At 44.1% G+C, this 16439-nt stretch overlaps 1 protein-coding gene across 1 annotated transcript in view; it reads left to right on the forward strand.

The window, feature by feature from the left end:
• The window catches only part of LOC135932564 (uncharacterized), a 38968-nt gene extending 30951 nt beyond the window's left edge, over positions 1-8017 (forward strand). The window contains exon 3 of the mRNA XM_065470048.1: positions 7638-8017. Within this exon, the coding sequence (XP_065326120.1) occupies positions 7638-8017 (380 nt within the window). The remainder of the gene's footprint in view (positions 1-7637) is intronic.
• The last annotated feature ends 8422 nt before the right edge of the window (positions 8018-16439 follow it).

The raw sequence follows: 16439 nt of genomic DNA on the forward strand, positions 1-16439 counted from the left end.
AAACAAGATCTAGAGTGTGATTAAAGTGGTGGGTGGGTTCTTTTACATTTTGAGAGAAGCCAATTGAGTCTAATAACAGATTAAATGCCATGTTGAGGCTGTCATTTTTAGCATCTACATGGATGTTAAAATCACCCACAATAATTATTTTGTCAGAGCTGAGCACTAAATCAGATAAAAAGTCTGAGAAATCAGAGAGAAACTCTGTGTAAGGCCCAGGTGGACGATAGATGATAACAAGTAAGACTGGTTTCTGAGTTTTACAGCTGGGGTGGACAAGGCTAAGCATCAGGCTTTCAAATGAATTAAAAGTCTGTCTTGATCTTTCGTTAATTAATAGACTGGTGTGAAAAATTGCTGCCACACCGCCCCCTCGGCCTGTGCTTCGAGGTTTCTGGTAGTTAGAATAACTCGGGGGTGTTGATTCATTTAAACTAACATAATCATCCTGCTGCAACCAGGTTTCTGTAAGGCAGAGTAAATCGATTTCTTGGTCAATTATTAAGTCATGTACTAACAGAGACTTGGAGGAGAGAGACCTAATATTTAATAATCCACATTTCACTGTTTTACTCTTTGGTTCAGATGTGGATACTGTATTGTTCTTTCTTTTTGATTTTTTATGTTTAAGTTTTTTATTGCTGGTTTTTGGTTTGTTTTTTTGTCTTTTTGGGAGCTGACACAGTCTCAATGGAGATGGGTTTTTGGGGGGGTAGCAGGAGGAGAGAAGCTGCAGAGAGGCGTGTAAGACTGCAACTCTGCTTCCTGGTCCAAACTCTGGATAGTCATATTTTGGGGGGTTTAATAAATTGGTCCATATTTCTAGAAATGAGAGCTGCTCCATCCAAAGTGGGATGGATGCCGTCTCTCCTAACAAGACCAGGTTTCCTCCAGAAGGTTTGCCAATTATCTATGAAGCCCACATCGTTTCTGGGACACCACTCAGACAGCCAGCAATTTAAGGAGAACATGCGGCTAAACATGTCACTCCTGGTCTGATTGGGGAGGGGACCAGAGAAAACTACAGAGTCCGACATTGTTTTGGCAAAGTTGCACACCGATTCAATATTGATTTTAGTGACCTCCGATTGGCGTAACCGGGTGTCATTACTGCCGACGTGAATTATGATCTTACTGTATTTACGTTTACCCTTAGCCAGCAGTTTTAAATTTCCTTCAATGTCGCCTGCTCTGGCCCCTGGAAGACAATTGACTATGGTTGCCGGTGTCTCTAGCTTCACATGTCTGAGAACAGAATCACCAATTACCAGAGTTTGACCCCCGGCGGGTGTGTCGCCGAGTGGGGAAAAACGGTTAGACACATGAACAGGTTGGTGGTGTACCTGGGGCTTCTGTTTAAGACTATGCTTCCTCCTCACCGTCACCCAGCCGCCCTCTTTCCCCAGCTGCTTGGGGTCTGCCGGGGAACAGCTATCGGGGCCTACGCTATCATCGGCTGCACCAGCTACAGGGGCCTGGCTAGCTACGGGTGAATGAAGGGTGCGAAGCCGAGTCTCCAATTCAGTAATCCTGGCCTCCAGAGCTGCAAATATGCTACATTTGTTACAGGTATCATTACTGCTAAAGGAGGCCGAGGAGTAACTAAACATCTGACACAATGAGCAGGAAAGTGCAACAGGGACAGGTGAAGTAGCCATGGTGCTAACGAGTTGGCTACGAGCTAAGCTAAGCTAGCGAAACAGTAAAGAGACAGTGAGTGAATACTTTGGCTATAAATTAGGTAGTGAGCACACAGAGAGGGTGATTCAGATGAAGCACGTGAAGATTATACTATGAAAAAGGTATGTATCAAAAGATTTCAATTAAATTGCTAAGCAGAAAAGCTACTCAGAAACACCACTGTGTTTGAGCAAGAACAGGAACAGGAAGTGATACTCTACCACAAAGCGAGCGAAACACCAAGTGACAGCGCCACCCACAGACCACATGCAAGTCAAACAAGTTGACCACATGATGTTTTAGTATCTTGGGGTCTTGTTCACGAGTGACGGGAGAAGGGAGCGGGAAATCGACAGACGGATTTGGTGCAGCGGCCGCAGTGATGCGGATGCTGTACCCGTCTGTTGTGGTGAAGAGAGTGCTGAGTGTAAAAGCAAAGCTCTCAATTTTATCGGTTGATCTTCGTTCCTACCCTCACTTATGGTCATGAGTAGGGATGGGTATCGTTTAGGTTTTATCTGATACCGGTGCCAAACCGGTACTTTTGAAACTGTGCCGGTGCTTAAACGGTGCTCAAACCGGTGCTTAAAGAATGGGGAACACAAAATTGGTCCAAAAACCTCTCATGTTTAAATGTTTTCCACTTTTTCTTTGGTCATTTTAGCCTTTTTGGCCAGGGTGAAGGGAGTATCTGCCATCAAACAAGAAGACAGCCGCATGTAATACCACGGTGTTCGCTAGTTCACCTTACATGCATTAATGTGGTTAGCCTACTCAATGTGAATTACACACAAACAACATTAAGCTACTCACTCAGAGAAGAACGGCTGCTGCTGCCATCATCATCGTCATCATTTCTGCTACACTGGCAGGGCTAGGGGCCAGGACTCTACTCTTCGGGTTTTTGGGGGGATGTTGCTAACTCCGGGTCCGATAACAGGCACCACACCCGCAGTAGATGTGCACGGTGTGAGGTCTCGCAGCAAGCTAAACAAGGCGCATATCTCGGCTTAAAAAAAAACGCTATTCGTTGCCAGGCGTTTCATCGGATTCGAGGTGTTACCTCCTTTGACAGTATCACAGTATCAGCTTAAAGCACTTGTTGCAGGCTGCTGAGTTTGTATGCTTTGCTGCGAAGTACAACCAGACTTTTGACCGCTTCGCCTTGGGCATTTTTAATCTGTAGCTCTGCTCTAAAAGAACGTACGTACCTGAGCCTGCCTACTTTCCTCGGAAACGTAAAATGATTGGCTAGAAGTGGCTCAGGAAAAAAAAGCACCGAAATAAAGCACCGAAATGTGCGCTGCTTTTCGGTCTGGTTACTACCGTTTATGTCAGAACCGGTGCCATCATGGCACCGGACACCGGTACCCATCCCTAGTCATGAGCTGTAGGTAGTGACTGAAAGAACAAGATCACAGATACAAGCGGCAGAAATGGGCTTCCTCCGAAGGGTGGCTGGCCTCTCCCTTAGAGATAGGGTGAGAAGTTCGGACATTCGGGAGGGGCTCAGAGTAGAGCCGCTGCTCCTTCCCATCGAAAGGTGCCAGTTGAGGTGGTTCGTGCATCTGACAAGGATGCCTCCTGGGCGCCTCCTGGGTGAGGTGTTGTCCCACCTGGAGGAGGCCCCGGGGGCAGACCCACGGAGAGATTACATCTCTTGGCTGGCCTGGGTGTTCCCTTGGACAAGCTGGAGGAGGTGGCTGGGGAGAGGGACTTCTGGGCTTCTGTGCTTAGGTTGCTGCCCCTACTAATCGGCCCCAGATAAGCGGAAGAAAATGGATGGATGGATGGGTTTCTGAAATAAATGTTTTTTGTAGAAATAACTCATGCTTGTGTTAATAATTATGTACTAATTGTAATTATAATTAAGTAGAATTTTTATCAACAGATTTTCTGTGCTTACAGCACGTCATTTTGTGTTCCAAGAGCAGTACAATTCTGAGATAAGCAAAATCACCAAGTTTAGATTCAGGAAACAGAAACTATCTCTGCTTTAATGTCAGGCTTCACTGAACATCCCTGAAATATACATGTCTTCTTACCCACATGCTGTGAGTCAGTCAGGTCTGTCTTACTCTCTTCTGTCTCTTCTTCCTCTCACACTCAGCAGGTTTTGGATGTCTTTCCCAGAGCCTGTTGAAGGTTTATTCCTTCTAAATGGGAGTTTTTTCTTTCCACTATCACCACGTACTCCTCATAGGGTTCAGTGCATATTTTGTAATGTATTCTGTTACGTTATTCAATGAGAGTAACGTATTCTGAATACTTTGGATTACTTAATATATTATCATGCTATTTACAACTACATGACTGTACTATTAATGTGTGATTTATTACTATTACTGAAGGTTACTCGCTATACCAATACCAACTAGATGTTAAAATCTTAATATAAAATGAGTAACAGTGGGGTGGACATTAGGTAAGGCTGCACTTTTAGCAGCGATCTCCTATAGAAAACTATTCCGCACGTATATAAAACAGGTCCGCGGCTCTGAACCGTAGTAAAGGGACCTCTGGCTAATACGTCGGGTTCCGTGTCGCGCTCGTAGCCAAAAACTAGCTCTACTTTGTTGTCTGGGTCAAATTTGCTAGTGAGACACAGGAGAGGGGCGTTGAAGGGCTGCTCCAACGGAAGTTATTGTTTCAGAGGAAAACACGAACACAGTGTACAGTTGAGTCTTAATAGCTTACTTACAAGTGGGCTCGTCAGGCACTCTTTTTGGCTGCAGTGGTTATTAATATATTTACATGCTTCCAGCTCCCGTTACTGGTCGGTGACAACTCGTACTTTTCCACTCCCTTTCTTCTCCCTCCCTTGCACTCAGACTCAACAGGTATGGCAGTCCATTCTCCCTGCAGCACGGACTACAATGCCCATGATTCTACATTCTTTAAGACTATGGCTGTAACACTCTGCCTATTGCCTTCATATTAAACATACCGTGCAGAGGCCTGTCCTTCCATGGTGGTTCCTCGCTTTCCTCCTCTTTCTTAGGTTTCTGTTGCGTGAGCTATTCACTGAGCTTGCAGTCAGTTGGGGCCATCTTCCTGATGTATTCGTGGATGTTCGTTGTCTCATCCTGGACCGTGGTGCTGACACATCCCCGGCCTGTATGCTTAGCATACCGCTATGATGCCTGACAGGAGCTTCCATGTGGTACTGAGGCAGGTTATTGGTTGGATGGGACCGGTCCCTTCTGTGGGTCCCTGAGGATCAGGACTGTCCGACCTTCGGTTAGCATTCTGGATGTCTCTCGTCTGGGTCATTTGTACTGCCAGACGCTCATGGAGTGCAGTCAGCTTCTTCAACCAGTAGACGTGAACCATTTTGGGGCCTGGTGCTGTCCAACTCTTCATATTGGAGACCCTTTCTTGAATGTCTGCCAGTGATGGTTACTGGTCACTGTTCAGGCAGGTTGCTGTGATCTGCCCTCAGATCCACTAGCTACTGAGCATTTCCATTATGGGTTGTGTCCTTCTCCCATATGCTCTTCCAGTACTGCTCCGTCTCCAGCCTTGGTGGTGCTGTTCTCATATGGTTCCTCTGCCACTGAGAGTACACCTTGGCTGGTTCCATGGAGAACAGCTGGTTTATTCTCCTGCCTTCTATCTCTGGTGTACCCCTTCAAGTGGCTGGCCAGGACTGTGAGTCTTTGCTTGGCAGTTTCCAAGGCCTCAGGTATGGACAGCTTGCTGTACTTCTCAGGCAGCTTCTTTGTCACATCTTTCTGCAGCTCCGATAGTTGGCTAACCTCCCTCTGTGCTACCTTGATCTTAGCCTCTAGTCTCCTTCTCCATGGAGGGTACAGCTCTTTGCAGCTATTCAACTTGTAGCCAAGCATGTCACTGATCACTGCTGCCATAGTGTAGACCAGCTTGTTAGTGTCAGTAATGGTGGCAGTAGGTATCGTCCGTAGTGCTGCATTCACATTATCTAGTAGATCTTCTGAGGGTACTTTACGTAGTCTTGGTAACCGGCTGCGGAGGATCCAGGTTTCAAGCTTTGCCATGACCACATTTTCACATAGGTGTTACTACTGTCCAGGTGTGTGAGGGTTGTGTGAAGAGCTGTTATTATGGCATCTTCTGTCTACCTGTTTGCCTTGTATGCAAACTGGTATGGATCGAGGTCTGCAGGGATGACAGCCTAAGTTTGTGACATGATAAGTTTCTCAAAACATTTGGTGATTATGGGTGTTAGAGCAACTGAACGATAGTCATTCAGGCAGCTGACTATGTTCTTTGTTGGCACTGGAATGATGGTGGCTGACTTGAGGCAGGATGGTACTACAGACTGTAGCAGTGAGAGGTTGAAGATGGTGGTGAAAACCTCTGCTAATTGGTCTGCAAATGCTTTAAGCACTCTTCCTGCTACTCCGTCAGGACCAGCTGCTTTCCTCGCATTGACTCTGCGTAGTGTGGTTCTTACCTGATGTTGCTCCAGCTGAATGGGGGCATCATCTCTCTCTGAAACAGAGAGAAACAGTTCCTGTTCTATTGGTCAAAGAGGGCGAAGAACTGGTATAGGGTGTCAGGTAAGGTGATGTCCAGAAGGTTTGTTTGTGTGAGATTGTCTTTGTAGCCAGTAAGTGTCTTGATCCCCTGCCACATTTTTCTGGGTTGTTTGTGTTAAAGTGTTCCTCACTGCACTGTTTGTATTCACGCTTGGCTTGTTTAATCCCCTTAAGCCTTGGTATCCCTCTTTGTAGACTAATTGGTCTCCAAATCAGGCCCCATCGTATCTTAATGACCTTGTAGTGCCATATCACCCTATTAGAGCACTTCGCTCTCGCTCTGCAGGCCTACTTGTTGTCCCTAGGGTATTTAAAAGTAGAATGGGAGGGAGAGCCTTCAGTTTTCAGGCCCCTCTTCTGTGGAACCAGCTTCCAGTTTGGATTCGGGAGACAGACACTATCTCTACTTTCAAGATTAGGCTTAAAACCTTCCTTTTTGCTAAAGCATATAGTTAGGGCTGGACCAGGTGAACCTGAATCCTCCCTTAGTTATGCTGCTATAGACGTAGGCTGCCGGGGATTCCCATGATGCATTGAGTTTTTCCTTTCCAGTCACCTTTCTCACTCACTATGTGTTAATAGACCTCTCTGCATCGAATCATACTTGTTATTAATCTCTGTCTCTCTTTCACAGCATGTCTTTATCCTGTTTTCCTTCTTTCACCGCAACCGGTCGCAGCAGATGGCCCCTGTTCTTCCTGTTAAAAGGGAGTTTTTCCTTCCCACTGTCGCCAAAGTGCTTGCTCATAGGGGGTCACATGATTGTTGGGTTTTTCTCTGTATTTATTATTGTGTGATCTACTGTACAATATAAAGCGCCTTGAGGCGACTTTTGGTGTGATTTGGCGCTATATAAATAAAATTGAATTGAATTGAATTGAATCCTGATTTGAAGGCACAGTCCTGTGCCCTTAGTAGAGCTCGCACCTTGCTGTTAAGCCATGGCTTCTGGTTTAGGAACACTTTAACAGTCTTTGTTGTTGTTAAAAAGTTGATGTATGAGAGTACGGCAGATGTGTGGCTCTCAAAGTCTGTTCCTTATGCAAATATACTCCGGATCGTGTTGTCAAAACAGTCCTGTAGGGCTGTGGCGGCTTATGCAGTCGTCCAATTTAGTTGTCATTCAAAAAAAGACAGTCAAACAGTATTATTTTATAATTTTATAATTAATAATTTTATACAATTTAATTTTAAATTTTAATTTTATCATTTTAATTTTATAATTGTATAATGTATTATTGTTTACAGGTCAAGAATATACATACTCAGTTCAGTTACTATGACTACTGATGTTGCCACGTAGTGTGATGGTGGGAAGCAGTACTCACTGTGGGCCCCTGTACCAGATGGAGACCAGTGAGGTTTTCTGTGGAAAGCCCACTATCGGTTGCCCACAGAAAACTCTATAACTGATATTGTGGTTTAATGTTGTCTCAGACCAACAGGTGGAGGTGAAGGTGGAGGAAGGGTCAGACTCTGTCATCCTGCCCTGCAAAACAACAGGTGACCTTCCTGAAGACACCACAGTGGAGTGGACTCGCTCTGACCTGGAGCAGATAGTTGTCCATGCGTATTCAAACAGAAGTGACCTCTTTAAGAAACAGGATAACTTTTACTGTGGTCGCACAAAGATGAACAACGACCTGCTGAGAACTGGAGACCTCAGTCTGACCTTGAAATACCCCACAGAGAGAGACACAGGAGGATATATCTGTAGCATCTACAGGGACAATGACATCTTGAGACAGAAAGTTGTGATGAACTATGTCAGAGGTCAGTGCAGTAGAAACAGATCAGAGGTCAGTATAGTAGACTGAGGTCAAAGGTCATGGATTTCTTTTCGTTTCTCCACAGAACGGTTTCCATCCTGGCCCAAAGCCCTCCTGGTTCTCCTGGTTATTCTTGTGGTTTCTGGAGCTCTTTTATTTCTTTTCCGGCACTATTTCATGTCAGGTGAGTGTCTCCTACTACACTACCCATAATGCCGATGGTTAGCAGGTGTCCTCTGGTGGCTCCTTAACCATGGCTCACACAAACTTGTTCCAGAAGCTGAAAGAGTTGAGAGTTAGAAACAGCTGATACAGAGAGCTGAAGAGAAACTTCCAGGTTTGTTCCAGAAGTCAGGAAACCTCCTTTTAGACTCAGCTGAAACAGCTCCACAATATGACTTTACTAAACAGTGTGTGTGCTTCACTGCATTGATCTGACACAGAGGCTGCATGTGTATAAGCTGTGCTTTCATTATCTGCAATTTATCCACATAAAAGTGTCATTGTGATAGGTTAAGAGGGCAGCAGAATTTACAACAAATACACTAATACAAGTAAACATGAACACATGAATAATATGCAATCACTTTACATTATATTACATTACAGGAGCGACATCAACAGTCACACTGGCGAAAAGAGCCATTTTTTCGCTTCTTTAACCCTCTAGGGTCGACGAACGCGCCCGCATGTCAAAATCACATGACCAATTTAAGACGACACAGCAACGAGATGCAGCGACCCAGAGTCTCCATTTCAACTTGGGTCGAAAGTGTGGCCTTATATACCAGTTTTTAAATTGTGCCGACAGGCCACGTAAAACCAGAGTTATGATAAAAAATACACGCAATGTTTTTTTCTGAACAAAACAGTGGTGTTTACAGCGGGAAGAACGGTAAAAACTGTGTTTTCTACAGACAGCGCTAGGAAACACTCTGACACTGTGAAAAAAGAAAAAGAAAAAACACCCCTTCCCTATTGGTGTTAAAGTCTACCATGTCAGCCAATCAAAAAAATGATAAGGCAACATGTGACATTTGGTTGTTTAGGGAGAAGGGGCAGTTTTAGGAGTGACGCCTGCGAGAGAAAGCGGGCGAGTGAAAGAAAGAGAGAGAGAGAGCGAATTTTCATATGTAAGACATTGGTGACGTTTAGCATGTTTGGAGGCTGTAGTTAGTGTGTTGTGTGGTTATTGTTTTGTATTGTGTGTTAGTTATACTGCTGAATGTCACAGTCGCTCCAAAAAAGCCACCACAGGCAGATTGCAGTCTAAACGCTGTTTCCACCTGGAAAACTGGACTGATACCCCTCCTGCTGTCAGACCTTATAATTGACTTTAAGCTCCACCATTTCTGACAGTTTTAGATCCTTTTGTAGATTATTTGAAGAAACAAGGTCAACGTATTAAAAAGCTTTTTTTTTCTAATTCTGTTCTGAGTGTGGTGACAAACATTTGTATGATGCTGTGGGAGTGTCGGCTGTATTGACTGGTTTTTACACATACAGACACAGAGAGAAGAAGGAAGAAACCCAAGCAGGGATTTATAGATAAAAACCAACCAATAGGGAAATCTGCAGATATTCAGAGTTGGCCATTTAGCAGCAGTATACAGAGAACAGTGATATACACAATTTCCACAGTTAGTAAAAAAACATAAAGCACAATAATTGACAGTATCCAACCTGTTAAGGGGAAGGCCTCGATGGGGACTGGCGGTGGCTCCCGGGCTGGGCAGAGCCCCATGTACTAATGAGAAGTGAAAACCAGTGGGGGTGGGGGGTCATATATACATGAAACCCGGAAGAGGCGTGCTTGGAAGTGTGCTCCCACTCCTGAAATTCAGATAATTTATCTCCAATTATGTGCATTTAACACCAAACTAGGCAAAGTTAAATGGGTCTGAACCAAATCAAACTGCAATGGTTCTAGTATAGAGCCCTGTGGAACATCTTTGGATACTTCCAGAAAACAGGAAGAAGACAAAGCATTGTGGACACCTTGTGTTCTAGCTGACAACAAATTTCATAAAGAACTTACAGCATTTGCAGTTAGACCAATATTGTTTAGTCTGTTTTTTAAAATGGCAGGTCCAAAAAGTTAATTTGTTCAATAATAAGGTTTAATAAGCAAACGTAAATGCTTAAACTAAAAAAACATTATTTAGATATGGAACAAAATGTTCAGTTTAAACAGTTTAAAATGCCACATTTTTCAGTAAGGTACATGAGTCTTTTAAATTAGAAGCTGGAATCTTGGTGGTTATATTCCCTTTATAAGATTTTGTTATTTTCCAGATTTTTTTAGGATAGAATAGAATAGAATAGAATAATCCTTTAATTGTCCCACAAGGGGAAATTTGGTTGTAACAGCAGCCAAAAAGATACATATACAAACAAACAGGACACAGAACAGAACAGAAACATACACAATTTTTCTTACATATTTACAATTTTACAATGGACAATGGTTACTATAAACAGAGTGTAAGAGCCAAAGTCAATGTTTATGTTTTGCTTATTTGTTATGGTGGCACAGGTGTATAGCTTTACCTGCCTCTCAGCTGATGACATGTGGGTGTGGTCACTGTCTATTTACCTGATCTTGGTGTTCGCAGCAGGTGTGTTGGGTGAGTGGTTTTGTGGGCAAACTTTTCTGTTGACCGTCATTTTTTGGTACACAAGTTATTCCATGCGCTAGTTGTAAATTGATTGAAAGCACAAACGTTTGTTTTTGTTTTGTTCTTAAAATAAATACGCAAACTACAAGTACGACTCATTATGGATTATTGGAGGCGCGTCACAGGGACACAACCAACTCAGCCGGCCGCGGCTTTATTTATGGATGAAAGTCGCAACACAGAGTATTGTACAGTTTTTAAATTAAATAAAAAATATATACAGATAAGAGGCAAACCCGGGTTGTAGTGTGAATCGGTTGATTAACTTATTGCGAAAATGTAAACATCTATGATTGTTGGGAGCAGTTGTGATTGTACAGTCTGACAGCTGCAGGGAGGAAGGACCTGCGGAAACGCTCCTTCATGCATCTAGGATGCAGCAATCTCTCACTGAAGGAGCTCTGCAGTTCAGCAACATTTCCATGCATGGGGTGGGAGACTCTGTCCATCAGAGATGTTATTTTGGCCAGAGTCCTTTTGTCTCCCACCACCTGCACTGGGTCCAGGGTGCATCCCAGAACAGAGCTGGCCTTCCTGATGAGTTTATCCAGCCTCTTCCTCTCAGCTGCCGATAAACTGCTGCTCCAACATACAACACTGTAAAAAATGACAGATGCCACCACAGAGTCATAGAAGGTCTTTAAAAGCGCTCCCTGTACTCCAAATGACCTCAGCCGCCTCAGCAGGTAGAGTCTGCTCTGACCCTTCCTGTAAAGAGCATCAGTGTTGTGGCTCCAGTCCAGTTTATTATTCAGGTGAACACCCAGGTACCTATAAGAGTCCACTATCTCAATGTTCACTCCCTGGACGTTCACCGGTGTCAGTGTGGTGGGTCTGCGTCTCCGGAAGTCCACCACCAATTCCTTGGTTTTCCCGGCGTTGATCAGCAGGTGGTTCTGCTGACACCAGTCTACAAAGTCCAGAGTCCACTGTCTGTACTCTGAGTCGTCCTCACCTGTGATGAGGCCGACTATGGCAGAGTCGTCAGAGAACTTCTGTAGGTGGCAGCGTGGGGAGTTGATGGAGAAGTCTGCAGTGTAGAGGGTGAAGAGGAACAGTGCCTGCACAGTTCCCTGTGGGGCCCCCGTACTGCAGACCAGTGTATCAGAGACACAGCCCTGTGACCTCACATACTGTGGACGTTCTGTGAGGTAGTCCAGTATCCACTGGGACATGTGGTGGTCCACTCCCGATAGCTCCAGCTTGTCTCTCAGAAGTCGTGGCTGGATGGTGTTAAAAGCACTGGAGAAATCAAAGAACATGATCCTCACAGTGCTTCCAGGCTTCTCCAGGTGAGTCAGAGCTTGGTGCAGGAGGTAGATGATGGCGTCCTCCACCCCAATACCAGGCTGGTAAGCAAACTGCAGCGGATCCACTGAAGACCTCACCAGGGGGCGCAGATGGTTTAGAACCAACCTCTCGAGGGTCTTCATCAGATGCGAAGTTAGGGCTACTGGCCTGTAGCTGCTGAGGTCCTTGGGATGGGAGGTCTTTGGTACCGGTACCACACAGGATGTCTTCCACAGCTGTGGTACTTTCCCCAGTGACAGGCTCAGGTTGAACAGATAAACTAGGATGCCACACAGTTCATCTGCGCAGCACCTCAGGAGCTTGGAGCTGATGCCATCTGGACCTGCAGCCTTCCGCACCTTGATCTTGTGAAGCTCGTTCCTCACCTGAAGTGCTGAGATAGAAAGACTGGGTTCTGGGGGAGGGGGGTGAATGTTGGAGTCCACAGAAGCCGGGGGTGGGTGTAATGACTGGGAGCTGGGAGGTGTGAAGCTGAGAGGTGTGAAGTCCTGAGATGAAGGACAGGCAGGGGGGACGATGCTGTGGGAGGGGTGGGTGGATGATCAAACCTATTAAAATATTTATTTAGGTCATTCACCCACCCCAAGTCTCCTGCAGCCTGGGGGGTTGGTTTTTGTCCTGAGATTGTCTTCAGGCTGTTCCAAACCCCTCTGATGTTGTCCTGTTGCAGCTGCTCTTCCATCTTCCTCCTGTAGTTTTCCTTTCCTTGCCTTATCATCCATTTCAGCTTCTTCTGGACAACTCTCAGCTCCTGTTTGTCCCCAGATCTAAAGACTCTCTTCTTCTCCTTGAGGAGAGCCTTAATTTCAGGATTTATCCATGGCTTGTTGTTAGAAAAACACCGTACCTTTTTGATGGGTACGGTGTTGTCCACACAGAAGTTCATGTAATCCGTAATGCAGTCTGTGATGCTGTTGAGGTCATCCTCCAGGGGGCTGCAGAGGTTGTCCCACACAGTAGAACGGAAACAGTCCCTCAGGGCCTCTTCAGTCTCTGCCGACCATTTCCTTACTGTGCGTTTCACTACTGGTTCTCTGTGTACTAGAGGTTTATACACAGGCTGGAGATGAACCAGATTGTGATTTGAGCCCCCCAGGGGAGGGAGAGGTGATGAGCTGTATGCCTCCTTGGTGTTGGCATACAATAAGTCCAATGTTTTATTGTCTCTGGTGTGGCAGGTAACATACTGGGTGAAGGTGGGGAGAGTGGAGGACAGGGAGATGTGATTAAAGTCCCCAGAGATCAGGAAAAGGGCCTGAGGGTGCTGTGTTTGGAGTCTGCTGGTCACAGTGTGCAGGACCTCACAGGCTGCTGCAGCGTTAGCAGAGGGCGGGACATACACAGCTATCACAATAACGTGTGTAAACTCTCGCGGTAGATAGTACGGTCTCATGCTAACCGCTAGCAGCTCAATGTCCTTACAGCATAGCGTCTCTTTGATAGATAAATGTCCAGAGTTACACCATCTATCGTTCACAAACACAGCCAGACCCCCTCCTCTCTTCTTACCACTCTCCGCTGTTCTGTCGGCCCGGATCAGATGAAAACCATCCATGTTTACGTGTGAGTCCGGAGTTAGCGCAGTTAGCCACGACTCTGTGAAGCACATCAGGCTGCACTCCCTGTAGCTCCTCTGATGTCGGGTAAGAGCTGCCAGCTTGTCTGCTTTATTGGGGAGAGATCTCACATTCCCCATAATAATAGATGGAATCGCTGGCCGATACCTCCGAACTTTACTGCGACGCCCGATCCCGGCCCGAGTACCGCGTCTCTTCCTCCTCACCTCGCGGGGGATGTTTGTTTGCTCGGCGGTAGGCATGGCAACAGAGGCTCCGAGGGCTAACAGCTGATCCCTGCTGTAAACAATGGGAGGTCGGACCTCCACGCGCTCTCCGGACAAAGACGCCGTAAAAAATGTAATAAAGAACACCATTGTCCATAGAATTCTGAGCTCCATTGTAGCGGACAGCAGTCCACAATAGAAAAATAAAAAACAATAAACACAAAAACAAAAAGAAACATATATTAAAGAGAAGAAAAGGACGGTCAGGTAGGAGCTGCTGATACTGGCTGCCAGCTCGGAGCGGCGCCGGAAGAAGCAATGATGATATGATGTTTAGCAGTTTTTGAAAGATATAATTCTGATTTTGCCTTTTTAATTAAGGAGTTTGAATGACTTGACCTGAATGACTTCTGAGCTGTCTAAAGCCAAATTGCTTCAGATTTAGTTTATCTGGCCTGACCTCATACAGCATCCTTTTGAATGAGGAGACTGGACAGTGGAAAAGAAAACCAAGCATTGTTTCTGTAGTTTATTCTTGTATGGGGGCATGTTTATTTATATTGCTATATTTTATTTATATGATATTTAGATTCATATTTACCGTATTTTCCGCACTATAAGGCACACTTAAAATCCTTTAATTTTCTCAAAAATCGTCAGTGCGTCTTATAATCCGGTGCGCCTTATGTATGAATTCTGGTTGTGCTTACTGACCTTGAACTGATTTTATGTGGTACACGGCACTCAAAAATCTGACAAAAAATGTTATAGTAGGACTTTGGTAAGCTACGAAGCTTGATGGATTGTCGGAGCATTACGGCTGTAGTCAGGAGCCTTGCGGACTCATAGTGATCTGGATCCATAACTCCTTTGGCTTCAGGTCCTAAAGTCAAACGAACACTGAGGCACACTGAGAGTTAAAAACTATCTAAATTCTTTCTTTCATTCTTTCTTTAATAAAATCATCAGCGTTGCTGTTTTACCAGGTGTAACAATTAAGTTTAACATCCAGGCATCCATGAAAACAAAATGTATTAAATTTAACGGAGTTAGAAGTTAGCAGGAAGTTAGTACGAAGTTAGCTCGCTGGTTTCGCTAGTTACCTAAACATGATATACCATGTTCTGGCTGACAAATTTCTGGAAAAAGATAAAATGTACAGCTCTGCTATCACTTATAGCATAAATGAAAACATAAAACTGCACAGCAGTGACGTTTGTAGGGTTATTGAAGTTGGGTTAGCTGGTATATATTGGTGTGCTACGTGATCGCTAGCAACACAGCTATGTTAGCCTGACAAAAAGCATAACACAGTAGGCCCAAAACTCCATCGGCTTCAGGTCCCAAAGTCAAACGAACACTGAGAGTTAAAAACTATCTAAATTCTTTCATCTTTAATAAAATGATCAGTGTTGCTGCTCAACCAGATGTACCAATTAAATTTAACATCCAGGCATCGATAAAAACAGAATTTATTAAATTTTACGGAGTTAGAAGTTAGCAGGAAGTAAGCTCGCTGGTTTCACTCTGACTGAGAGATTTCTGGAAAAAAAATAAAATGTACAGCTCTTCTATCACTTCCAACATAAATGAAGACAGAAAACTACACAACAGTAATTTGTGTAGGGTTACTGAAGTTGGACTAGCTGGTATATAATGCTGTGCTACGTGATTGCTAGCAACACAGCTATGTTAGCATAACATAAACACAGTAAAGCTGGAGGATTAACGCTAACTTTTTTCCACTCGATAAAAGTTCCCGATGGTTTGTGACAAATGCAATCACATGGAAAGATGCTGTAAACGGACCAAACTTCAGTCAGGAGAACAACAGCGATAATCCACCCACAATACGAGGTTAGTCATTAAGATAAGATAAGATGACCTTTATTCGTCCCACACGTGGGAAATTTGTTTTGTTACAGCAGAAAGTGGACAGTGCAAAGTTACATAGCAAAAATTATAAGGAGTTTAATGTGCCTTATAATCAGCTGCGCCTTATATATGAAAACCGACCTGTTCATTTACAGTGCACCTTATAATCCGGTGTGCCTTATGATACGAAAAATACGGTATATAATGTTTTCACTGTCAGGTCTACATCAGTAATGAGGTGGATCCTATTAGAGTGGTATTCCCATAAATTGTGAAAGAAAGTTTGCTCACAGAAATTCTTAAAATCTTATTTAAAAACTATTTGAGAATTTGGAGATTTTGGGAGCTTCAATTGTCTGACTGCAGCGATCACAAAGTTATTTGCAAAAAACACCAATATGGGCGTGTTAGTTAAACAATATGATTTATTTTTATATACACGTCCCAGATCGATGTGATAAATTTAGAAGCAGGAGGGCATCTGGACTTTTATGTCTTTAAGACACGCCTGTAACTGATTTAACAAATGGGTATCATCTGCATGACAATAGTGGAAATCAATAAATAATTTTTGTTTTTATAATTGCAGGGTCTATCTTACAATATAAACGCGCCATGAGGCAACTGTTGTTGTTGGCGCTGTATAAATAAAACTTACTTGAAGAAAACTAATTTACATGAACAAATTAGAATCTATCAGATAAATATGATTCAAACCACTGCAGTGAATTTCCTTTAATAACTCTGGTGTGCTCTTGTCCTTTTAGTAAAATGTTGTGGTCTACACTGAGGTCCAAGCACAGAAATAAGTCCTCTGTATACT

The sequence above is a fragment of the Pelmatolapia mariae genome, linkage group LG3_W (assembly GCF_036321145.2).
Source record: "Pelmatolapia mariae isolate MD_Pm_ZW linkage group LG3_W, Pm_UMD_F_2, whole genome shotgun sequence".
In the NCBI taxonomy this organism is placed as follows: Eukaryota; Metazoa; Chordata; class Actinopteri; order Cichliformes; family Cichlidae; genus Pelmatolapia; species Pelmatolapia mariae.